At 40.0% G+C, this 26,025-nt stretch overlaps 1 protein-coding gene across 1 annotated transcript in view; it reads right to left on the bottom strand.

Moving 5' to 3' along the window:
* The window catches only part of COL22A1 (collagen type XXII alpha 1 chain), a 2,341,282-nt gene that overhangs the window by 121,695 nt on the left and 2,193,562 nt on the right, over positions 1–26,025 (bottom strand). The window contains exons 59-61 of the mRNA XM_044067281.1: positions 18,692–18,871; positions 16,002–16,068; positions 8,514–8,696 (exon numbers count right to left, since the gene is read on the bottom strand). Coding sequence (XP_043923216.1) covers positions 8,514–8,696; positions 16,002–16,068; positions 18,692–18,871 — 430 coding nt within the window. The remainder of the gene's footprint in view (positions 1–8,513; positions 8,697–16,001; positions 16,069–18,691; positions 18,872–26,025) is intronic.

The raw sequence follows: 26,025 nt of genomic DNA, 5'->3' as shown, positions 1-26,025 counted from the left end.
AGAGAGCCAGTAAGTGGGAAAGACAAAATGCCAATAGTAGGTTGTCTTTAGAAAACAGGGGTACTAAACTACCATCCTGCAGATGTCCTGAGAGGGAAGGATTTGGATGAGACAGTACCATGTGCTGATGCAGTTACACACAGTCAGGCTTGGAGAGAAGCTTGTGGGTCTGGTAGCCTGGGGGAGACCCAGACAGACTGCATACTTGCAGCCAGGACTGCTGAGGTGGTTACTTCAAGGAGGGGGCTACTCTGTAGCAGTGAGACTGAATGTGAGCCACAGCTGCTTGTGGGTACTGATGTTCCCTTGGACAGAGTGACTGCAATGGTAGAGGTGAGTAATAGTACCCAGACTGACAGTGAGGCACCACTGTCAGAGGATGTCAGACTTCCTGTGGAAGGGGAGCTGGGAAGGGTTACAAGGAGAGAGTTGAGACAGGCTAAGCTCTCAGACCGTACATTGCAAGGCCTGAGGCAGGTAGCTAGGGAGGCACCTGATTCTCAAGGAAAGGGGGAATCTGTATACTGGGACAAAGGATTACTATACAGAGAGTGGACCCCTGAGGGAGGGCTAGAAGGTGAGAGAATACAGCAGTTGGTAGTGCCTAGAGCCTACCATCTGGTGCTTCTAGCCATAGTCCATGATATTCCCTTTGCAGGTCATATGGGCATAAAACATACAAAGAGGCGTATTATACATAACTTCTATTGGCCTGGAATTTCCAGAGATGTAACAGCATACTGCAGACCCTGTGAGCAGTGCCAAAAGGTAGGCAAGGCAGGAGACAAGGTGAGAGCTCCTTTGATGACTTTGCCTGTGATTGAGGAGCCATTTCAGAGGATAGCTATTGATATCGTGGATCCTTTGAGTACCCCAAGTTCCACAGGGAAAACGTATATCCTAGTGGTAGTGGATTATGCTGCATGATACCCTGAGGCACTGGCTTTGTCCTCCATTGAGGCAGAGAAGGTGGCAAATGCTTTGTTAGAGATTTTCAGCAGGGTAGGTTTCCCAAAAGAAAAACTGACTGGCAGAGGTGCCAATTTCATGTCAGATCTGCTGGCTTGTCTGTGAAAGTCCTGTGGGGTGAAGCACATGAAGACCAGCCCCTACCATTCCCAGACTAATGGTCTTGTTAAGAGTTTAAACTCTACAATCAAGTCCATGCTACCCGTATTTGCAGATCAGTTTACGAGGGAGTGGGACAAATATTTGCCCCATCGGTTGTTTGCTTACAGAGAAGTTCCCCGGGAATCCACAGAATTTTCATTCTTTGAGTCGCTGTATGGGCATAGGGTGAGGGGACCTCTAGATTTAATTTGAGATGAGTGGGAAGGTGAGTGCGAGTCTCACAAGGAGTCTGTTGTGGCATACATCCTAAACCTCAGGACAAGGCTCAGGGAACTCATGGGCCTGTCCCAGGAGAACCTGGCAGAAGCCCAACAACAGAAAAAAACTGTGGTATGACAGGAATGCTTGTGCTAGAGAGTATGCTGTGGGGCAACAGGTAATGGTTCTCATTCCTGTCAGACACAACAAACTGCAAGCAGCTTAGGAGGGACCCTACAAGGTGTTAAGAAAGGTAAATGATGTTAACTACATGGTGGAACTGCTAGGCAGATGGCAGGGGCACAGATTGTACCATGTTAACATGATGAAACCTTACCATAATAGGGAGGCCTTTGTGCTGAGCATTTGCAGTGGATTGCAGGAGGAGTCTCAGGGAGATCCGAGGACTGATCTCCTCAGTGAGGCTTAGGCTGACACCTCAGTGGAAGGGGTAGCAATGTCCCAGCAGCTATCTCCTACCCAGGTTCAAGAAATCCAAGCAGTGGTGTAAGAATTTGGGGACATGTTCACTGGGAAACCAGGGTGCACCCACCTGGTGCAGCACCAGGTGGATACATGATCCCAAAGGCCTATTAGGCAAGCCCCTTATAGGGTGCCTGAGAGAGTCAGACAGACCCTGAGGGAGGAGGTACAGAAGATGTTGGAACTGGGGGTGATTCAAGAGTCCAACAGTCCCTGGGTCTCCCCAGTGGAGCTGGTGCCAAAGAAGGATGGCAGCACCAGGTTCTGTGTGGACAACAGAAAATTAAATAGTTACACAGAGTCGGATGCTTACCCCATGCCCAGGACAGATGAGGCCCTAGAGCAGCTGGGTAGGGCTAAGTATCTTACAACCATTGATCTTACCAAGGGTTACTGGCAAGTGCCCTTGACTCCCAGTGCTACACAGAAGTCAGCCTTTGTGATCCTTTTGGCTTGTATGAGTTCACAAAGATGCTGTTTGGGATGAAGAATGCCCCAGCAACTTTACAGAGGCTAGTAGATCGTATCCTAACAGGAGCAGGACAGTTTGCTCTTCCTTACCTAGATGATATTACCATCTATAGCCATTCCTGGCCAGAGCACCTTCAGCATGTCAGGGAGGTGCTGAGCAGACTACAAAGGGCAGGGTTGACCATTAAGCTGAGCAGATGTCAGGTGGGTATGGCGGAGGTCTCCTACCTAGGACATAGAGTGGGGAGTGGTAAGATAAGGCCAGAACCTGAGAAAGTAGAAGCCATTCAGGCATGGCCTGCACCTGTTGCTAAAAAGCAGGTGAGGGCATTTTTAGGGACAGCAGGGTACTACAGAAAGTTTATCCCCAGTTATAGTTCCATAGATACTCCCCTCACAGGCCTGACAAGAAAGAACAGGCCAGATAAAGTAGTGTTGACCCCAGCATGTGAACAGGAATTCCAGAAGCTTAAAGAATTTTTGGAGGACCCCCTGTGTTAGACAGTCCAGATTGCAGCAAAGAATTTGTTGTGCAAGTGGATGCTTCAAACCATGGGGTGGGCGTTGTACTTAGCTAGATTTCATCAGAGGGGGAAGAGCACCCAGTGGTTTACCTCAGTCATAGGCTCCAACCCAGGTAGGAATGCTATGCAGCTGTAGAATAGGAAAGTCTAGACATAGTGTGTGCATTGCAGAAACTTCAGCCTTATTTGTATGGAAGAAAATTCACTGTTATGAGAGATCACAACCCCCTAATATGGTTAAACAGACCCAGCCAGCAAAATGCAAAGTTAATAAGATGGAGCCTAGTATTGCAAGTATATGATATGTCAGTGCAGCACTGCAGTGGGGTTAGCAATGCCAATGCAGATGGGCTCTCAAGACAGGGAATGGGGTAGGTATACTCAGATAGACCTGACCCTCAAGTGCCTTTTCTCAAGGGTCACTTGAAAAACTAGCTTGAGTTCTCCGCGTGGGGAGAAATGTGAAGGCTGCCAACCTAGCCAGATAGAATTGTGCAGAAAATTATGTCATTTGTAAATATAAATGTTGAAATACAGGCTTGTTTTCTTAAATGCAAGAATATGCTGTGAAATGTTGAACTTAAAACAATGTTGCAACATTGCCCTCTGCTGTAAAGAAAGCTAAGTCAAGCATTTATTGTATGTCCTTTGAAGTTCAAATTATTTCATGACTGTCTTTGATGTTTACAATTCAGCTCTGGCTGGGCTATATGAAGGCTTCCTGTCTATTGTTTTAACTTAAGGAATAATTACTAGAGTTTACATATGGAATGTCTTTTATTGATGTAGTTTCCTGCAGGTGCAAGATAACAATAATGTAGTATTGGTTAGCCTGGGAACACCAGGAACGTGAAAAAGAAATGTAATGGGAACAAGGACTGCAATAACAATTTAAACAGAGAGAAGCAGAAGGCATTAAGCATTTTTGTCTTGATCATTCAACTCACAGCACTGTCTTTCTCAAATGTAAGTTATCTTAGACTTGTGTTTTCTTTTAGAAATAGCTAGGAACTAGAAAAATTAGACTAAGTGTTTTTCTGTGATGTCATAACTGTACTACTGAATTATTTTAAGTATTTCTGTGTGATCTCTGAACTCTTGTCTAGCACTGTGTAGTAGAAAATATTGTCTTGTGATTTTAATTATTTATTATTAAATATTTTAAAACCTTTTAACTGTGGCTGGTTTGTGTAGAAACAATTTAAGCTCTTAAAAGTACTTGCATGCCTTTAGTAAAACTGTACAAAACCACTCTAATAGCTTTAGCCCTAGGTTATACTACCAATTGGATAATAATATTGCAAAGTAATAATTGGACACCCTTTTCACGGCCTTTGAGTAGCTGATAATTATTAATGGATGGTGGCAGCAGTTACTACTGTATAGTCTGGGAAAAAAGGGCACAGCTGGAGAACCTGTGCCAGCCTTCCCCAGGAGTATCTGTGTGGTTGTATAAATTCTTCTCAAAGTGTGTGTGTATGTGTGTGTGTGTGTGTGTGTGTGTGTGCCAGCTACTTGGGCAGGGATATGAAGCACTGGTTGGACAGAGAGGGTGCTAGATGTTTTAGCTTGCCCACTAGGCTGAGATCTGGACCCTATAGCTGTGCCAGTGGGGGGTCTTATTGGGGACCTGGAGAGCAAGGGAGCGACCAGCCCCAGACTGACTGTGATCTCTGTGTGCTCTTAAGGGAAATTGCAATTTACTGTGTGTATTTGTTATCCTTTCTTCATATATGAGATGTCCTATATGGTGTTAGTGGTAAGGATTGAGGCTCCTTGATTGCTGGCCAGGGCACGAGCATCACATACTGGATGAATGATATCACACCAGATCTTCACCATTTCTTCCTTTGATGCATTTATAGGCAAGGAAATGAGATACTGTGTGGTGGAGGATGGGCAGAAATTCTTCGCAAATACTACCAAAACATACCTGTAATAGCCATACCTCTCAAGTGTACCTCATTACGAGGAACGTACCTCATTTGGGGTCTTAAAAAGTTCATGTTCCTCGAAGTTCCTCAAAGTTCTACATTGAAAGAGTCTGTCACACATTCAGTGTTAGGAATTTTTTTAAGTGAAATCCATGGTAAATAGAAATTAATCATATTAATTCATTAAAGGATCTTCTTTATAAGTAAAACCAGCATATTTTAACCATCCTATGACCTTCTTAGTTGAAGTTGTTAGTAAGCCATTAGTATGTGTTCCACATTTTGCCCATTTGTTCCACATCATGAAGGTGAGTGTTCCTCATTTTGGAGAAGGAAGGTTGAGAGCTATGGTAATAGCAAAATTCAAACATAACTAGTTCATGTGATCCAAGCGAGAGGATTACAGACATTGTCCAGGGCAACACATTAAAACATGTCTTTTTTTCTGTAACCTACACACTATTTATACAACAACTCTAGATCAGTTTTAAAATTTCCTACAGTCCTTACTAATTGCCATAATAGCCATACAAAGAGTAATTATTCCCCGGATTTTCACTCTGAGATACATTATTTTGCATTATATTTAAGTTGCCTGAGTCATCATAATGAATACAATACCTACATTACTAAAATCCCATTTCTTCATTCCCATTCAATGCATTGTATCTGCCATATTGTTAGTGTGACCTGCAGACAGGTGAAGTTTTTCTTCGTATCCTTCAGCATTTTCACTTAAATCCATCTTGTGAAGGAACAATTTTAGAGCTGCACCCTGTGAAACCAAGCTCAGAAATACAGATATTGTTTTCATTCCTTTTTATCATGTATTTTTTCATATGTCTGCACCTCCTCATCCACGTTGCATCAGTCTAGCTTTTTTTATGAAGTTTCTATAACATAATGTTCGGTGATTTGTTAAAATCTATTTGAGCCATGTATATGATATTACTATGGAACAATCATTTGTTTTCCCTTGGAACCTGTTTATTAAGTCCAAGTGATCTGCAGAACACCAAGGATCTGATTTGAACAGAGGGAATATATTCTTATTATGAGAAAGAAGTATCTGAGAATATTCCTCCTAGTATGAGGAACAGCAGTGTCATGCTCCATGAGTTTGGAGCTCCAGTGGATTCAGTGCATCGATTAGTCTTTCCTTCAGGTATGACATTAGCAATTTATACCACAGACATTGTGTACATAGTCTATACTTTCTGATTGCTGTCTTGTACCCAGTATTTTAAAAAGATGCACAGCTCCATCTACAGTGATTTATTATAAAAATAACCGATGACGTTGGTGTGGTATATTGAAGATTTAACCATGGTTGGTGTGGTTTAATCATGAGAGTGAAGCTTGAGTGATTAAATAAAACTAACTGTAGGTAAACCTTCAATATACCACACTATGGAGTTGGTTATTGCTATTATAAAATGACATTATTTTAGAAGAAAATACTTACTTTTCTTAAATAATGTCTTTGTATAATGCCTCCATGGTGCCCTTCCACATTTTTCCAGTATCCTGTTTTTTTCTGATGTACTGTGCATGCGTATGGGACTTGCGTTCCCACACTTAAGCAGTACATCAGTGCTGTGCAAAGGAAGCAACCAGGAAAGGAAGATCTCTGTTGTTTTTTTTTGTTTGTTTTTTATTTAAAATAAAAAAGAAACTGTGAGACGTTTAACATTCATGAGAGCTGGGACAGAGAAAATAAAAGAATAATCAGAAACTAAACTAAAGACGTACCTGATTATCCTTTTATTTTTCTCTGTGCCATCTCTCTCGTTCATGTGAGGTCTTCAGTTTTGTAAATTTGTCTGTCCCTGTCCCTTTCAATAAACACATCACACCGAATGACATTTGACTACCTTTATTAAATTTCCATAATCGTTAACCAATATTTATTAATTACAGCCAACACATGATATAGGTAAGGATAACATCCATGTAGCATTAAAATAGGACAGCATGACCCCTCTCATCCTGACAAGTAAGCAGCATTCATACCTCCACTCGCTTTCTTATGAAGCAGTGTACCACCACTCATGTCAGTTACCATTTATTGAATTACACGTCCAACCAAATAAGCAGCTTACCTCCTCTTGCTTATTTACTTATCAAGAAGGCTCCCACCACTCACTTTCCTATCCCAACTCATTGAATTGAACATTCAACATCAGAGGGGGAACAGCAGAAGGCAACCTTGCCCTTCTTCTTCTTCACCCTATCCAAACTGAAAATAACAACAAACCCTACTACTAAAAAGGGAGAGGCAGGGTGGGTAGCAAGTTCATGCCAAAATGTGATTCCTACACCAGTTACACTTGCTTAACCCTTTAAGCCCCTCCTTACCCTTACCTCATTTCCTCCCAATCATCCCTCATTTCCTTTTAACCCTATCCTCCCCTCATCCTCTTAATTCCTGCTACTATATTATCTAGTCCCACTTGAAGATGTCCCTGGACAAATCAGTCTGTTACCAAACCTCATTTAAAAAAGAGAAAGAAAAGTAAAAATTTTAAGAGATATATTAATGAAAAAAAGTCCAGGTGAATGGACCTTTTTCCATTGGTATATTCTCGGATTTACAATGGGCAAACTGGTTGGGCTGACCAATCAGCATGCTCCGTTTTGAATATTACTGGCCAGTCATTGTATAATAATAAGTTTTATATTTGATGAGACTATTTCCATGCTCAGATCATTTAGAATTCTTATTTGAATTCCGTTGGCTCTATTACTTTATTCACATTTAGTGTTAAATGTCTTTTCAGGACTCTCTTTTTCTATGAAAGGACATACATAAATCAATACTTATGAAGTACATCTTTGGTTTCACTTGGGTAAGTCAATATCTCACCTTGTCCTGTAAAACTAAGCCGAAGCAGTTAATCAGCATATAAACTTCTCCATACCCCGAGCTAAAGTTCAATTCCCTGTATTAGAGCCTAAGTACCCCCCATTTTATATTTTTGTATAATACAGCCACTTGCAAACACAAGATATTCTCTTAAAATTCCATTTGCGAATACTAGACCTAGTATAAACCCTTACACAGTTAGCTGCACTACTAGTTTACCCAGGTATGTCTCATATCATGCGTCAACAACTGCTTAGAATATAATACGTACTTAAATAAATGTGCAATAATATTATTTAGCATAACCAGCCTCCAACTAATCTCTAACAATAATGCATTTTGCTCTGCATTCTAATCATTTATTCCATTATGCTACTATTATTTTATCCTCTTGAAATGAATGTCTACAAAGTACTCCTTTTTGGGCAGTGCTGTGTACATCCACAGCTTCAGCATCACCCAGAGTGTTTCTTTACTTCATAGTTTTTCATCAGTTCTGATGGTTTTAGCCTTCCAGTATATGAGGTAACACAGCTCCCTTTCCTTCAGAGTTATTCTTCTGGGTTACATAGCCTAATACTTTCCAGCATAACTTTTATTAGAGTATGTTGTTTCTGCATTTGCATCTGTGTTCACATTTGATATCTCCTTCTAACACAACAACGGTGTGGAAACATTTTACTCGGACTTTGTGCATCTGATATTAATATAGCTCACCTTAATTAATTTGATTTGTTACTTGACAATATTGGAACAAACATAGTTGTCTTTTTATGGATAATCATTGCATGTTCAAGAAAATGAAGCTGTTAAGTCTTCTCTTTGTAGAAGGAAATAACTAAATTATATCCACTACAGAGTATTCTTAAGAGCAGAAATGGTTTAAAAATGGGTTTATTTTCTTACCTTTTTGACCCATCATTCCCGGTGGTCCTTCAGGTCCCATTATGCCAGGTGTACCAGGCTCTCCAGAAGGCCCTGGCCTTCCAGGAAGTCCATCCTTACCAGGTGGACCAGGAAGGCCTGGTTTTCCAGCAGCAGCTTTTACGTGTGCTGGCTGCATCTGAGACATAATGTAGGCCAATTTTGCTGTAAAAGAACAAAAACATAGGTGAAATACTATATAGCTGTAATACCAAGAATGTCTTCTTTGAAAATTAATATATATATGGATATATACATTGGTACACACATACACATACACACACACACACACACACACACACACACACACACACACACACACATGTAAACAGGTGCACAAGCTCATACACATACACAGACACACACACACACACACACACACACACACACACACACACACACACACACACACACACACACACACGCGCGCGCGTGCGCGCATTTATTCAAAGATAGCATCAATGGACTAGAAATGTTTGTGTAACTGAATGCTGTCTGACTAAAATCGAAATCCAGGTAAAAGGACACTTTATTTATTTATTTATTTATTGCATTTGTTTACCGGGAAAGTCCACTGGCCTAAAAGAGCCCATTTTTGGTGGAGGCCCAGGGAGAAAAGCTTTAGTTTATCCTGCAAGACAAGCATGTGACAATTTTATATATTATTTACATTAGCCTTCAAGAAAATATATCTGAAGTACAAAATCAAATTAAGAAAGGTCTAAGGTCAAAAAGACAGTGGCTTGCTTTGACTTACAGTGAAGCCTGCATTAATTACATGCAGAGTTATTACCTGTTTGTGTAAAGATGAGATTATGAGGTAGTCAATAAGCAATAGGCAACAGGTCTGTTCTCCATGGAAAGAAGCAAAAGATGGGTAAAAAAGAAGTGGTTGAATTGCTGAGTTTTATCAGCATTTTATTATCAGCAGGCTTTAATGAACTATATATAATCAGAAGCATAGATGTGGCACATCAGATAAGCTGTTACTGAAACATTGCTCTTCATCTATGTACACACAATGCCAGAGCACTGATTGGCAGCCATGGAAACAGGACAAGGAAAGAAGTGGCATCCTGCTGATGCATCTTCCATGACACATGAAAGTGTATCAGCTTAGTTTTTAATAGGAGTCAAACCGAGTTCCAGAAGGACTGCTGGCATTTGAGCACAAAGGGTGGTGGTGTGCTTTCAAACAGCACACTTGCAGAACCTGTGGAACAGAATGTGGGGGGGGGGGGTAACCAGTGCAGCAGTACAAGGAAGGGTAGAAATACCCAGTGGGGCAGTACAGGGAAGAGTACCGATAACCACTGCAGCAGTACAAGGAAGGGTAGAAAATAACCAGTAGAAGGAAGGGTAGAAAAAGCCCATGGGGCAGTACAGGGAAGGGTAGAGATAACCAGTGCAGCAGTACAGGGAAGGGTAGAGATTACCAGTGCAGCAGTACAAGGAAGTGTAGAAATTCCCAGTGGGGCAGTACAGAGAAGGGCACAGATAACGAGTGGAGCAGTACAAGGAAGGGTAGAAATACCCAATGGGGCAGTACATGGAAGGGTAGAGATAACCAGTGCACCAGTACAAGGAAGGGTAGAAATGCCCAGTGGGGCAGTACAAGGAAGGGTAGAGATAACCAGTGCAGCAATGCAAGGAAGCATAGAAATACCCAGTGGGGCAATACAGAGAAGTGTACAGATAACCATTGCAGCAGTACAAGGAAGGGCAGAAATTCCCAGTAGTGCAGTACTGGGAAGGCTAGAAATACCAAGTGAGGCAGTACAGGGAAGGGTAAAGATAACCAGTGCAACAGTACAAGGAAGGCTAGAAATAATCAGTGAAGCAGAACAAAGTAGGGTAGAAATACCCACTGAGGCAGTACTGGGAAGGGTAGAGATAACCAGTGCAGCAGTACAAGGAAGGGTAGAAATACTCTGTGGGGCAGTACAGGGAGGGGTAGAGATAACCAGTGTAGCACTACAAGGAAGGGTAGAAATAACCAGTAGAAAAATACAAGGAAGGGTCGAAATACCCAGTGTGGCAGTACAGGGAAGGGTAGAAATAACAAGTAGAGCAGTAGAGGTAAGGGTGGAAATAGCCAAGCCAATGGGGTAGTACAGAAATGGGTAGCAGTAATCAATGGAGAAGTACAGGAAAGGATATTAGTAATCAGTGGAGAAGAACAGTGAAGAGAAGGTAGAAATAAACAGTGGGGCAGTACAGCAAAGTGTACAAATTACAAGTGAAGCAGAACAGGGAAGGATAGAAAGGTTTATCTTCATAATGTCGATCACGTATAATCGACTGGCCACATCACCGAACCGTTTCTGTGAAACCAGATCCGGGAAAACTTTCGAATGTCGAAAAAACTTTGAATTTCGACATTTCTGACTGTGCCACACCTCCACACCAGTGCTAACATGGGTCAAAAAGGGGGCGAGATTTTGTCGTTCGGAAATTTGGTGTTCGACGTTTTGAAAAGTCGCAGTTCGGTATTCGTGGAAGCGGGGTTGACCATAATGTAATCGGCATTATGAAGGTAAATTGATAGAAATAATCAATGTGATTGCACAGAAACAGATAGAAATAACCAATAGAGCAGCAAAGGGAAGGGTAGAAATAACCAGTGGTGGTGTACAGGAAAGGCTAGAAATAATCAGTGGAGGTGTACAGAGAAGGGTAGAAACAACCACTGGAGCTGTTTAGATTCATAGGTTTATAGGTGTGTACTACGGTAATGACCACAAAGGCCTTTTTAAGCCTAGCCATGCATCCCAAATCTCTGACAAGTTCTGGTCCCCTTGATAAGTGTAATAAGCAGGAGCTTGAGAGATGAAGCATTTACAAGCAGGGGCCTAGAAAATGAACCATTTACAGTTTGCCTGTGTCCATTAGAAACGTAGGTGCCAAACCATGGAAGAATTTTCTTTTCCCCATTCAAATGTCCAACTTGAATTGGTTTATGGAGGAACTCTGCTTCACATGGATGGGGAGCCTGCTCCTAAGGGGATGTAGTCTCTTGGATATATACCTGTCGCTCCAGCAAGTCCTACTTATATCACAGACAAGGTTTGAGTCTTTAGAATGAGTATTTCTGGTGCTGTTTGTTTTGCAGATATGCAGGACATCAGGGTGGGATCTGACAATGTTTTGGATGCTAGGCATAGCTCTCCCCTCAACAGCCTGTAGGAGACAGAATGCAGGGATAGGGCCTTGAGGTGGTCTGCACAGGACATTTTACTTACATTCTGCATTATTTTTGTGATGAATCTCTGTGGACTTTCCAACTGCTGGATATGTCTGGTTAGGTACATACCAAAGGGGGCACTGTACTAAATGACAAGTCTGATGAATGCCAAAAGTGGAACACTGACCGCCTAGATGCCACACTTTTTTTTTTATAAATTGCAGAACATAGAATGATTTCCTCACTATTGTAGACATGTGATGGTCAAAGCGTAGATTACTGTCTATGTGTGTCAACTCTTAGGGGTGTGTTGTCAATATAATAGCTTCCAGGGGTGGATGACTTCCTGAAGGATATTATTATACATTTTCTTGCCAATTAGTTTTAGTCAATGGCTCTGATTCCAGTTAGTTGCCCGTGTCAGCCCTTCCTGGAAAACATTTGTGTCATTAGGGAATTCTATGACTGCTCCTAATTTGTAATCATCTGCAAATTTAGTCAGCAAGAGGCCATTGACATCAGACTTGACTTCATAGAAGTAAATGCGAATAAAGGAGTGGTTTCAGGACTGATCCCTGATGGACTTTGCTTATGGCTGCCCTCTTTGCAGAAGTGGACTCCCCAATTCTAACTTCATGGGTCCTGTCTATGAGACAGCTGTCTATCTACTGGGAGAAATAAGGGTTTATATCTGACCTCTTAAGTTTTTAACAATGCCCGGGTGGGGTATTGTGTCAAATGCCTTGGTCAGGTCAAGGTAGGCTGTGTGAACTGTTTTACCCTCATCCATTGCTTTGGTGACCTTCTCAAAGAAGTCAACCAGGTTGTGTAGGCATGACCTGCACTTGATGAAACCAAACTGTGTTGGGTCCAGTGCCTGGAGGTTTCTTATGTTATTATGGATCATTTACATGATAATTCTTTACATCGTTTGTAATATGAGACTAGTGAGACTCATGGACCTGAAGTTTCCAAGGTCTGTAGATGTCCCACCTTAGTTCAGAAGGATGTTGCTGTTCTCCATTCATGAGGCACAAAGCCTGTTTGGAGGCTACAGTTAAAAAGCAATTCCAGAGGGTCTGATAGGTTATGTTTCATTCTATTTAGAAGGCATCTTGGGATATTGTCTGGGCCCATTCATGTAGTGTTCTTCGCCTTGGAGAGAGCATTAAGGGCCTGTTCACTAGTGAGGAAGAATATCTGATGGAATTTTCTGAGGGGAGGTGCAGAGGGAGAGAGGGTTAAATTTGGAGCTGAACTTGCTGGTCAATAGGCTTGTTATATCCCCAGACTTAGTATTTGTAGCTCAATTCACAATTAGCATTACACACAATTGTGCATTGACTTTGAGGTTGCAGACATAGCTAAAGAATGCCATGTGGTCATACCTTTCAACTTCTTAGTGCAAGAAATCTGGACAAAACCTAAAATTTTAGGTGGACAAAGCCCAAAAATAAGGACATATTTTAAAAATTGCTCTTATTAACTTACAAAATTGTAAGATTAGCAGGATTTGTGTTAGTGTCAGTTTTCTGAAGGATATAAAATCTGATAGTAACTTTAATCCTCCTTGATTTACCAGAATGCCACAAATTTTATGAGGAACACACCAAAAATATTAGACAAAAACCTGGACATTCTGCAAAAATTTGTAAAGTTGAGAGGAATGCTTGTGGTTGTCCTTGTACTGGGAGACCAAATTTACCTCAAATTTGGCTTTGGTAGACTTTATTTGTTCTCTGAGTTGTTTGTTTGGTTTGATGAAACTGCTTTCATTCTGTTGGGTGCTACACGTCTTACTTTTTGCCCAGATTTTCTTACTTCTGTTATACAGCTTATTAATGTCATTCCAACAGGGAAACTTGTTTTTCGAGTTAGTTCACTTCTTCTTCTTCTTCCTGGTAAGTATATCTTCTTCTCTGCAATTATTAACATGCTTGTACAGGGTTTCTGTGAACAGTCCCATGAAGGCAGCAGTGTTCCCAGGGTTTATGAGGGATTGAAATTTTGCCAAGCTATCACTTAATAGAAGGAAGTTAGCCTTTGAGCAGTTCCTGAAATGTTCAGAGTTAGCTGGGGTTCCAGGATTTATTTTTACTTCAAAGGAGACCATTCTCTGGTCTGACCTAACCAGAAAAGGCATTACACTAGAGGATGTGCAGCACACTCTCATCCTTGTGAGGACCAGATCCATTATGATTGCATGTGTGGTGAGTGTATTAACAATCTGGTCCAGAGAGATTGTGTTTACAAAATCAAGGAATCCCTGTAGTAGCTGGTCTAAAGGTGTAGAAACCACCATATCCTTGCACTGCCGGTGTGTTGATAGTGGCTTTAGACCATGTCTCAGTGACCAAACAGATGTCAGCATTCTCTAGGGTGAGGAAAGCTTGTAGGGAGTGAACTTTTTAAGACTCCTAACAGTGAGTAGTAGCATCTTTAGATTTTCTTGGTTTTAATATGATGTATTGGAAGTACTTTCAGTTTGGCATAGATTAAAAAAGGCACTATGGGTGAGGGCAATGTTTTAGCTAATATTTGAAAACCTAGAGAGGTGCCAATTATTCCACCCCTTAGAATGACACTAGAAACTAAAGCAATTATTAAAGTCATGGCAAGGTAGAAATATCTAGTGGACCTGTACAGGGAACAGTAGAAATTACCAGTAGAAATTATAGTTACATAGCTGCAAAGTGTAACTGTCAAGAATCCACTGTTTTCCAGACTCCATTTCATTAATAAAGGATTGGGTAAATTCTTTGCTAAACCTTTTTTAAACCAAAACATGTATGAACTGGATAGGGCATTGACTGCCTCATTGCATGAATAAACACTTGTACATTGAATTAAATCCATGGATGTATTAAATCAGGGTAGATTATCTGTCATTAAGTTGGAGTTCTCATTGTCGAAAAGATTTAGTGAAACAGATCTGTAGAATCCCATGTCATCAGATCTTACACCAGACCTGTTGCCATGCTCCCATGCATCAGTTCTGGCCAGGTCATTCCCTATCCCATGTGTCCAAGGTCAGAATGCTATCTCTTTTTGACTTCATCTAGCCTGGCCATCAGTATCCTACATTTTTGTCTGAATTCCTATTTTTTGTGTCTATATACTCTAGACTAAGCCATGATATCAACAGATCTGAAAGAAGATCTCAGAATAACTCTATACCAGATCTTAGATACTTTAACAATGTCTCACATATCATAATCTAGGTAAATAAACTCAATAACTGAAATACCTCCATACCAGAACAGCACACATACATTAACACAACCATAGCATTAGAGAAAAAACAAACTGCTGCATCCATCTTGTAGTGAGCTGTGCCCACCATACTTCTTGTCACTTAGGTTTTTTAACTCAGAGACTGCACAACCAGTGAAAAAGGGATCAGTCAGAAGTAGGGAAAACTGACCGTGCCCCTGTTGATTAGTTGTACATTATCTGTAAAAAAAAAATGAGCAGGTAACTCACTGAAACTACACTGTATAAACGCATTGCAGTTGCTAAAGAAACCCAAAAGTAAAGCTGCTACTTGACAGAATTGGAATTCTATTAACTGGACTCATGGGCCATACAATTAACAGACTACAGCTATAATGCCTTGTTCTCCATCCATTTACTATCTATTATTCTAATCTGCCACTTAGAATGACCTAACAGTAGAAAAGTACCAGGTTCAAGTGAGTCCTGGGGTCAAAATATGTAAATCCAAAACTTACATAGGGTTATCTCCAGACAAATTTGCTAATAAGCAAAATATATCCCTCTAATTTGTTTATCTCCCATCAATCCCCCCAGAATACTCTACTACAATCTTATACACACTATGCCCTTCCTCTACGAGTTCTTTCTAGCTTTCTTTCTTACTTCAAATAATTTAAACTCTGTTCTACTTTAAGGAAATCTTCATTTATCTTTAAGTGCTTCTATTATGTTCACAATGGAAATATTCACTTTTGCACCTTAATGGATTAGTTTGCTGCTACTATTATATATTGACTATTTTGAAATGCGTTTATACTTTTTTCCTCATATGTTATTTAGTTTGCTGTTGCAGTATATTATGCAATTATTATTATTTAGTAACTGCTTTTGGAAAGCTTATTTATTTATCATATGTGTGTTTCCCCTGCTTTGCCTGAAATAAGCAATTTTTGGATCAGTGTTTAACAAAATGAACTAGCTAAATAAAAATGGACAGCTTTATGAAGGTAGGAGTTACTGGAGTTCAACATGGATGCAAAACGTTTAAGGTAGAAATACAAAGTATTTACCATCCAGTTGTTTTCCTAGCTCTTCTTGAATAAGTCTTCGAAGAATATCCAAGGACGGTGTATCTCCCTGTTATAACAAAAAGGTAGTAGACATAATTGTGAAAAAATACACACAGCCTAGAAAATAAAAAATGCAGTTTCATGCCTATAGAATATTCTAAATGAAGAATGCAGGTGAAATTGTACATGTTTTCTACTGTGAAAGTTGTGGAAATCACAAGTGTACATGGAGCAGTTTAGAAAATGTTACATAACTGACATTACTTTTAACCTAATACATGAACATGCAAAAGATGAAACAATGCAATTAAAACATATGACACACTATTTTCTAATAATTCATTATTTTTAAGAATGGCTGTAGCATCAGTAGCAAACCCTTTATGTCAGTGGATCCACAGTATCTTAAACTTCTGACTTCCTGAACTGTCTATATTTCTAAATGTAAAATGCAAGATAGCAGTGGTAACTTACATGAGTCCAACCCAGCCCTTCATCACTAGTACTAATAACTCTCAAATGCCCCAAACAAAACAGAAAATACTTCCATGGGACAACATATCTGGCTGCTTACTAGTAAGTTTAAAACATTACCTTTGCTAAGTATCTTCAGGTCAGACTCTTTGCAAAGGATATGTACATGTAGAATAGAGAAATGCCATGTTCATGCCCCTCCATAAAGGCAGCCATCTGCTGAAAAAGGTAACTATATGCTCATTTAGTCTAACTAGCCGTATCTGTAAAGCCACAGAACAAATTATGGAAAACTAATAAATAACTAGTTTCATGATCAGTTGAATACAGGCACTTGTAGTTCAGCTTTTAAGGGTAGAAGATGCTTTCCTATTCTTGTTAGCATCTTCAAGAAAGTCACAAAAACCCACAGAAAGGGCCTTACATCAACACTGCTTATCTGGGCATAGCAAAACCATTTAATACCTTCCCCATTCTTTCATCATATGTAAACTAGCTCAGGTAAACATTATTCCCCTCAGAGTTTTCTGAATTGGTAATTGGCTGTCAAACAGAATACATTCAATCAGAATAAATGGTCCCTTTCCAAAAGTGCAAAAGTGTAATTAATGGCATTACCTGACATTCTTGTCCTAGGCACTAAGCTCTTTAAAATATATTTCTATTTAATACAGGCTGATGCTAACAATATTTGTCTAACTAAACCTTTAGATGACTGAAGGGTTAAGAATCATCCTGAACTCCCCAGCATATTCAGTAACACTCCAGTAAGGTCTTTATCATACTAACAACTGATGCTCTAAATAGTCTAAGCCAAAAATGCAGAACAATCACATCTGGTAAAATCAGTGGTCCTATACATTATCACAAAAATGGATTTTAACTCCAGATTGAAACCATTGTCTGGGATTTAAGGACTTACATGGACGATAAGTTTTCCTTAAACCAGAATACTTCCAATAGTCACTGAAAATCCTTCTACCTTTCAAATTTCATACGTTGGGAGTTCCTGTCTAGGTGCTAATCAATAACAAAAGCAATTCAATGATTAAAGAACAGCTCTTATTCAAATGGACAAAAAACACCCTTATTTTCTCCAGCTTACAGACTTTTTCAAGATGATTTGTGCCTTGCTTTCTGAGCAATGTTAAACTCGGCACTCTGCATTCTGTGACATCCTTTTCCTAATAAAGAAAAGCTCACCAGATAATCTTCTTCTTTCAGCTTTTTCCCGGTTAGGGTCGCCACAGCGGATCACCTGTCCGCTCATCATTGACAGTGGAGTTTGTACGGTGTCGGGTTGAAGCCAGCGCCCAACCTTCCATAGAAGGCACACACATGCACGCACTCACTCCTAGGGACAATTTAGAGTGTCCAATCCACCTACAGCATGTCTTTGTGATGTGGGAGGAAACCGGAGCACCCAAAGCTCACCAGATAATACTAATCCTAAATGTTTAGTTCTATGCCAGAAATATCAACAGGTCTTGAATCTAGGACAGATTCTTCAGCTGCTACCACCTCATTTCTAGAACAAGCATCTACTACATGTTAACATCTCTAAACCTGATGGACATTCAAAACTCAGTTAGATTGCTGGATATGATCACATAAATTCATCCCAAAAGTCACTGGATAGAAAAGTTTAACTAAGTGAAGCTAAATATTATCACATTGCAAACCTCTATCCTGCTGTGATTCTCTTTTCCTCCCTTTTCTCTGCTCCTTTCTGATTTCCTTCTTTGCAAGCTGAATATATATGTCTATATCTCCCAAATTAACTCTAACCTGCTATCACCTTCTGAACTCTTAGCTCACCTTCAAGGGTTCTTCCTCTACAGCTTGCATTGTTGTCACTCAGCTTGCAATTGTTGATATACTGTTGGCTTAGTGTAAACCTTTGAAAATATGTACCTATAAACTTAACTCAAAGTTTTCTGCCTTACCTGCAGTTGCAATCTATTATACCACCTCATGCAGAATGTCAGTAGTGGACTTCTCAGCTCTTTAGTTAATTTGTCCAAGTTAGAAGCGTCTTGTTGGCAACAAAGGAAAAACATAGCACACACACACACACACACACACACACACACACACACACACACACACACACACACACACACACACACACACACACACACACACAAACACACATTCTGTAAATATTTTCACACAAAAAATACTTACTAATACTATTACAGATGTGCTCTTCATACCTTTTCCCCTGGAGTTCCAGGAAGTCCAGGCTGACCAGGATGTCCAGGTGTTCCTCTATCTCCAAGAGGTCCTGGAGGCCCCATCATTCCAGTATGACCTTTAATACCAGGCAAGCCAGGGTCACCAGCCTGCCCCTTATCACCAGGAAGTCCTTTTTCTCCTTTGATTCCAGTATCTCCCTGTCACATAAAAAAAAACAAAGAATTACAAATGATACTTTTCGCTCATTCCTCTTCTACTTTACTTCACTCTCTCACTCACATACTGAATGATTGTCATTCATTCTTAAAACCACAAAAGTAACAAGACCTGAATTATAGCATTTCAGAAGTATTGATGCTTTCATTTCAAATAATCCTGTAGAGCTAGATATGCAAGGAAGGACAGTTGCTTCTACCAAGTAATAGACTACCCCAAACATTGTTATTTTAATTGATGACATCATTTTTAAAGCAATCATGATTAAGGTCATAGTAATATGAAATCTGCTGAATAAAAAGTAATTCAGACTCTAGTAGTGAACTGGAAAACAGTGTTTCACTGTGTGATTCTCACATTTTCTTCCACCACCATGCAAATCAATTCAGCTGACTATATTACAGATACATGTAGAGATGCATATCTTGGATGCAGCATTTGTAATAAATCATCATCACTGTGCCATCTATAACACTTAGTGATTGGGGACCTCTTTTCGTTTGTTGTATCTAGAGGTCAACATTTATACTCTTTATGACATACATATCAACTTTTCTGAGAAGAGAGACCAAGGCACATAGCTATTTAGGGAAAAAGAAAAAAAAGCAGTCTCATTTGCATTCTCCTTATTAGTGATTCAGGATAATTGAAAGTACTTGTTACAATTATTTGTCATACAGAAATGGCAGTAAATTGTCCTGAAGCAAACACCATAGAGCAATCTCATCTGTCATGCCATTAAATTCAAACTACCAGATAGAATATCAGAATCCTGTCATCAGTCAAAACACACTGATGACGCTGCTATTGCTTTCTAGTCATGTGTTTTGTTTCTAGTCATGTGTTTTGCTGCAATATACTGAATGCAACTTATTTGAGAGTCTGACATCTGCAACACAGTAGTGACCAACACTGTTCTGCATAAACATTAATTCGTGAAAACTGAGATTTGAAGCTAAAGCTTGAGATTGTGGTATTCCAGTGGTTTCTCCTTTTAGATGTGTATTGTTAGAAGCTGATATATATATATATATATGTGTATATATATATATATATATATATATATATATATATATATATATATATATATATATATATATATATATATATATATATATATATAGATATAGATATATATACTGCGGTGGTGGTGCGGTAACGTTGTCGCCTCACAGTAAGACGTTGTCCTGTTCAATTCTCAGCTAAAGCGTCTTCTGTGTGGAGACATGCATGAATGGACGTACCTTCATTGAAGGTTGTGCGTAAGGGCTGGCAACTCGGTACGTAAAAATCTACTGCCAATCATTAGCAGACCGGAGTTCCGCTGTGGCGACCCCTAACCGGGAAAAGCCGAAAAATACAACAACATATATGCACGCACACACACACACACACACACACACACACACACACACACACACACACACACACACACCACACACACAAACCTATCTGTATATCTATATCTACATATGGAAATTGCTACTTTTCTTGAACAGTGCTTTGATCGACATCTGTTTAGTCAACACAATATGGTCAACTAAATAGATGTCTGACACAATGATTCTTAGGATTGGGGAATTTGTCCTTTCTCTGAGAACTGTGTGATCTCGGAGTCAGGATATGCAATTAGCAAGGGGTAGGGGGATGTAGATGGGCTTTTGTTTTTTGTAGTAAAGTTTTGCATATGCCAAGACTGATGCTTGGCACATAGTAGCATACCGACTTGCATAACATTGATCATTTGATGTCCACATTATGCACATTATGCACTTCAGTATTAGTGCTATTTGACAAAAGGATATACATCTATATGTGTGTATATATATATATATATATATATATATATATATATATATATATATATATATATATATATATATATATATATATATATATATATATATATATATATATATATATATATATATATATATATATATATATATATATATATATATATATATATATATATATATATAAATATATATATATGTATATATATATATATATATATATATATATATATATATATATATATATATATATATATATATACATATACATATATATATATATATATATATATATATATATATATATATATATATATATAGATATATTAAATTAATGAGAGTGTGGGATGTGTCAATGTTGATATTGTTGAGAGCAGGTAGCTTTTCCACCAGCAACAATACTTTTTTATTGATTTATCTAATTTTGATTGCTGTTCCTGTTCACATATTTGTGCTGTTTTGTGATTAGAATTATAACAGTTAATCACAAAATATTAACCGTTTGTAGCTCTCACTGTATTTCATTGTAGAAGTACTTGCCTGCAGTTTTTCATTAGACCACAAGGTGAAGCTGTTTCAGGGATATAAAAGGCAATTGCGAAAGTGAAAGAGGAGACTGAGATACTAGCTGAAGGAGGGAAGACTGAAACTGTGAGCTGAAGGGAAAAGGACCTTGCAGCATGACTGGATTTTCTTCTCTGGTGCTTTGGGACAGGGAAGTGAAGTAGCAGCTTGTGTCTGTTTGTTGCTGAAATCCTGGATGATGGTATTTTGTGGAAACAGGAGAGAAGGCTGAAACCAGTAGTTCCACGCCTGCATATGATTCAGCAAGAAAAGGAGTTCCTTTGGGCTTAGTACAGAGAAGCCATAGAAGATTACCAGAGTTCTGGCAGGTGATTCGTCTACTTTTCTCATTAGAGGAACCATGGTGCCTGGTCACTAGGGTAATCTTGACAGAGTGGTGAGAGGCATTGGCCGTCTTTTTACATTTTTATAAAATTGTGGTCCCCCCCAAATGCTTTGTGGATTACAAATGACTGGGATCCATATGAACTCCAACTTGGGCCCCATCATGCCAGTAGAAAGACTGTAAGTAGTCATTGGCCTGTGAACAGGACATAATAGAATGCTTCGTAGCTGGTCTGTTTAGAATTGATCAAGGGGATTGAGAGTGTTAGTACTGCTCAATGACATTGCATTTTCTCATATTTGTATTGTTGCATTATAAATCTTCATTGTTCAATGACATTGCATTTTGCTCATGTTAGTACTGCTGCCTTCAAGAATTTTTCTGCTCAATGACATTGCATTTTCTCATATCTGTATTGTATTATACATTTTCTTTGTTCAATGACATTGCATTTTGCTTGTGTTAGTACTGCTGCCTTCAAGAATTTTGCTGTGCAATGCATTGCATTTTCTCATACCTGTATTGTTGTATTATAACTCTTTTATTGCTTAATGTCATTGCATTTTTCCCATGTTTGTATTGCTGCATTATAAAGCTTTACTGCTCATTGATATTGCCTTCTTTGTGCATGTTTGAATGTCAAGACCTTTTTCTGTTGAGTTCTGGGGAAGAGGATGAATGTATGTTTCATTGCATGCATATCTCACCTTGCATTATTGCTAACTGGTGCAATGTTGAAATAATTTGTTTTGGGTTATGCTATTGCCTTTTTAACTAGATTGTCACCCAGAATAAAATATGTCAATCATGCCACTTTGGTAAGTTGGGCCTATAGCGGTGTCACCAGAGTCAGGTAGGAAGGAACCCATATCTACTTCAGTTACACCTGTGGGTGCGCTACATTTGGGGGCTTGTCCGTGACTGCCTGTGCTGCCTTGGACTCCAACCTATTCCCCTGTATGTGTGTAAAGCAATTCCAGCAAAAACATGAACCAAGAAGCTGCAGCTTCACTGCCCATAAATACTATAGGCTCTGACATTTTGAATGCTTTGGGAAGCATTGTAGAAAAATACTTAAAGCCTACACAGCCATTCGCTGGGTTTGGCTACCACAAATTGTGTTTCTTTTCTGGCAAACAACCCACACCTCAGGGGGGAGAAGAAGATTTTGAATCCTGGATGGATCAGGCTTCATAAGCCCTAGAGGAGTGGGATATCCCAGAATCTCAGAAGAAGCAGCGGATAGCTGAAAGTCTAAAGGGATTAGCTGCAGATACCATATGCAACCTAAGGATGGATAAGCATGATTGCATAGCCAATGACTATTAAGGAGTACTGCAGGATGTGTTTGGAAGGACTGAGAGGGCTGCTGACCTACTGTATCAGTTTGAACATACATGCCAAGTAGTTGGTGAGAAACTATCTGACTACATTAAGCGATTAGATAAAATGCTCCACCAGATCATCCTAAAGAAGGGGTTGATCCGAAAGTAGCTGACCAAGTATGGATCAGACAAATTTTACAGGGAGCTCAAGCTATGGACCCCATTGTGCGGAAAATGAGGATGAGAAATAGGGAAAAAACTCTAACCTATTCTCAGTTGGTTAAAGAGGTGAGGGAAGAGGAGGCCCTGTTGGAAGCCAAATCTCAGTGTTCAAGAGCAACTAAAACAGTGAGTGAACACCAGCAGGAGCCTATAGCCATGTTCACTACTCAAACAGGAGTCGTGGCCCAGACTGTCACAGCTGCAGATGCAGGTGTCTTCCCTGACCAACACCATAGCTCAAGTCACCAAGACAGTTGCAGAATTGCAGAAAGCCATGGTAACTTTAGCTGAAGGGAGGATTACATCAGCTAGAACCTCCATGAAAGGACTCAGGGAAGAACCGAATCAGCCCATGTTCAGAGTTTCTACTGGATTTTGTTTTCACTGTGGGGATGCAGGACATATAAAGTGACAGTGTCCTAATGCAGAGAACTCGAGAAAAGTGAACAAACTATTACTGGCTAGTGCAATGCAGGGAAACTTCAAAGGGCCTCAGTGAAGGAGCCAGCTGAGTGCCCAGTTACAAAGAGCTCCATAAAATCTAACATCACAAGACAGCATCCTGGATCTCCTTTCCACACAAACCCTTGTAATAGGGGAGAGAAACTACCTACTATACACTCTTCTAGTTCATCTGAGGAGCACAACTGAATTGGAAAGCCATCTCAGCCAAAGTCTCAGTATCTGAGACCGCAAAGCATTAATTAGCAAGAGTCTTATCCGTTAAAATGGCGAGGTCAACCGGTGGTACCTCTACCACATGCTGACTGCCGTACAGCTGAACAGCACCGGAAACAGAAACTACCCAATGGCCTACTGGGACCGTCCCCTGTTGTGTCAGTAAAAATAGAAGGAGTGTATAGTAAAGCACTGTTGGATACTGGTGCACAAATCACCAATCTGTACAGAGACTTCTACCAGAAATACTTAAAGCATTTGCCACTTGAAAAGTTAGAAGATTTGGAGATCTGGGGACTAAGTGACACGAAGTTCTCTTATGATGGTTGTGTCTCACTCAAGTTAGAATTTTCCACTTCAGTTGTTGGGTCAACAGAAGTTTTTGAAACACTCGCTGTTAAGTGCTCCAGGCCAAAAGGAAAGGATTTAGCATCTATTTTGGTGGGGAGAAATACTGACCTTGTCAGAAGAATGCTAATGCCTCAGTTGACCCAGAAACACCCAACACTACATCCTCTCCAGAGACCAGTTTTCTGTGCTCTTCAAAGGAAGAAGGATAGCTAGAAAGATGAACTTGGTCATGTGTGGACCCTGTCTGGGAAAGAGCATATAATTCATCCTGGTCAGGTCACCTACTTGAGAGCCAAAGTGAGGATGTGTGGACAAACAGTTTCCTCTCATCTCATGATGGAAACGGATCCAGGAAGTGACTTTCCACTGGGGCCGGAACTAGTCCCAGAAGTTTGGCCTGTTGACAAGTTAAAGCATCCTTATGAGACTTTGCCTGTGGGGTTAAAGAATAAAGGAAGTACTCCCATTGCCCTGTGTTCTCAAGTGAATTTAGGAAATGTTTATGCTGCCACTCCCTTACCTGCTTCAGTGTTGACAAGGAATGAGAGCAGGGCCAACGAGTTGAAGCTGGAAGATATTGATATAGGAGGTGGTCTCTTGCTCCCTGAGTGGCTAACCAGAGTTAAAGAGTTATTAATAAAAAAGAAAAAGTGTTTTTCTACTAGTGAACTATATGTGGGCTGTGGAAAAAGTGCAGAACACCGAATAAGAGTAAAAGAGGACCGGCCTTTCGGGGAACTTTCTAGAAAAGTAGCTCTATGAGACCTGCAGGACTTAAAGAAAACATTTGGAGGAACTAAAAGCCGCAGGGATAATTCGAGAGACAATAAGTCCATATACCTCTCCCATTGTCGTTGTCAGGAAAAAGAATGGGTCAATTCACCTGTGTGTTGACTATCGTACTCTGAATCAGTGAACCATGCCAGACCAGTACACAACTCCCCAGATTGAAGATGCTCTAAATTGCTTTGTGGACAGTAAGTGGTTCAGTGTGCTTAAGGAGTGGATATTATCAAATCCCTATGCACCCAGAAGATAAAGAGTAGACTGCCTTTATCACCATTTGGGATTTTTTGAGTTTGATCTCCTACCTCAAGGTTTATCAAATACACCGGGAACTTTCCAGAGAATCATGGAAAGAACAGATGGAGACATGCATCTCTTGGAAGTCTTAGTCTACCTGGATGACATCATTGTTTTTGAAAGGACCCTAGAGGAGCACAAAGAAAGACTGATGAAGGTATTGGACAGGATTGAGAAGGAAGGCCTGAAGTTGTCATTGGACAAATGCAAGTTCTTCCAACCTTCAGTGACCTATGTGGGACATGTAGTGTCTGAAAATGGAATATTCACAGATCCCAGCAAAGTTGAAGTGGTGACATCTTAGCCCAGACCCTAAACTATCACAGAGCTGCAATCTTTTCTGGGTTCTGCAGTGACTATAGAAGGTTTGTGGAAGAATTTTCAAAGATAGTAAGACTCCTCAACCATTTGCTCCGGAATGATGAGAAGGCAGATGAAACAGATGAAGATATCCTTGTGGAAAAACCTAAGAGACTGAGAGGTTCTAAAGAACTCATTGAGAGGTGTTGGGCTCCTGAGTGTGAAGAGTCATTTGACCAGCTTAAGTATTGCCTCACACATGCCCCTGTGCTGGCATATGCTGACTCAACAAAGCCATACACTTTACATGTGGATGCTAGCAGGGATGGCTTAGGAGGAGTCCTTTACCAGGAGTATGACAAGAAGCTGAGACCTGTGGCTTTTATCAGTCGTAGTTTATCCCCCACAGAAAGAATCTACCCTGCACACAAGTTGGAATTCCTTGCCTTAAAGTGGGCGGTAGTGGACAA

Source organism: Protopterus annectens, chromosome 3.part1 (genome assembly GCF_019279795.1).
Source record: "Protopterus annectens isolate FY-2018-M chromosome 3.part1, PAN1.0, whole genome shotgun sequence".
In the NCBI taxonomy this organism is placed as follows: domain Eukaryota; kingdom Metazoa; phylum Chordata; order Ceratodontiformes; family Protopteridae; genus Protopterus; species Protopterus annectens.
Note: the sequence above shows the minus strand (reverse complement) of the source record. Positions and strands in the feature narration are given on the sequence as shown.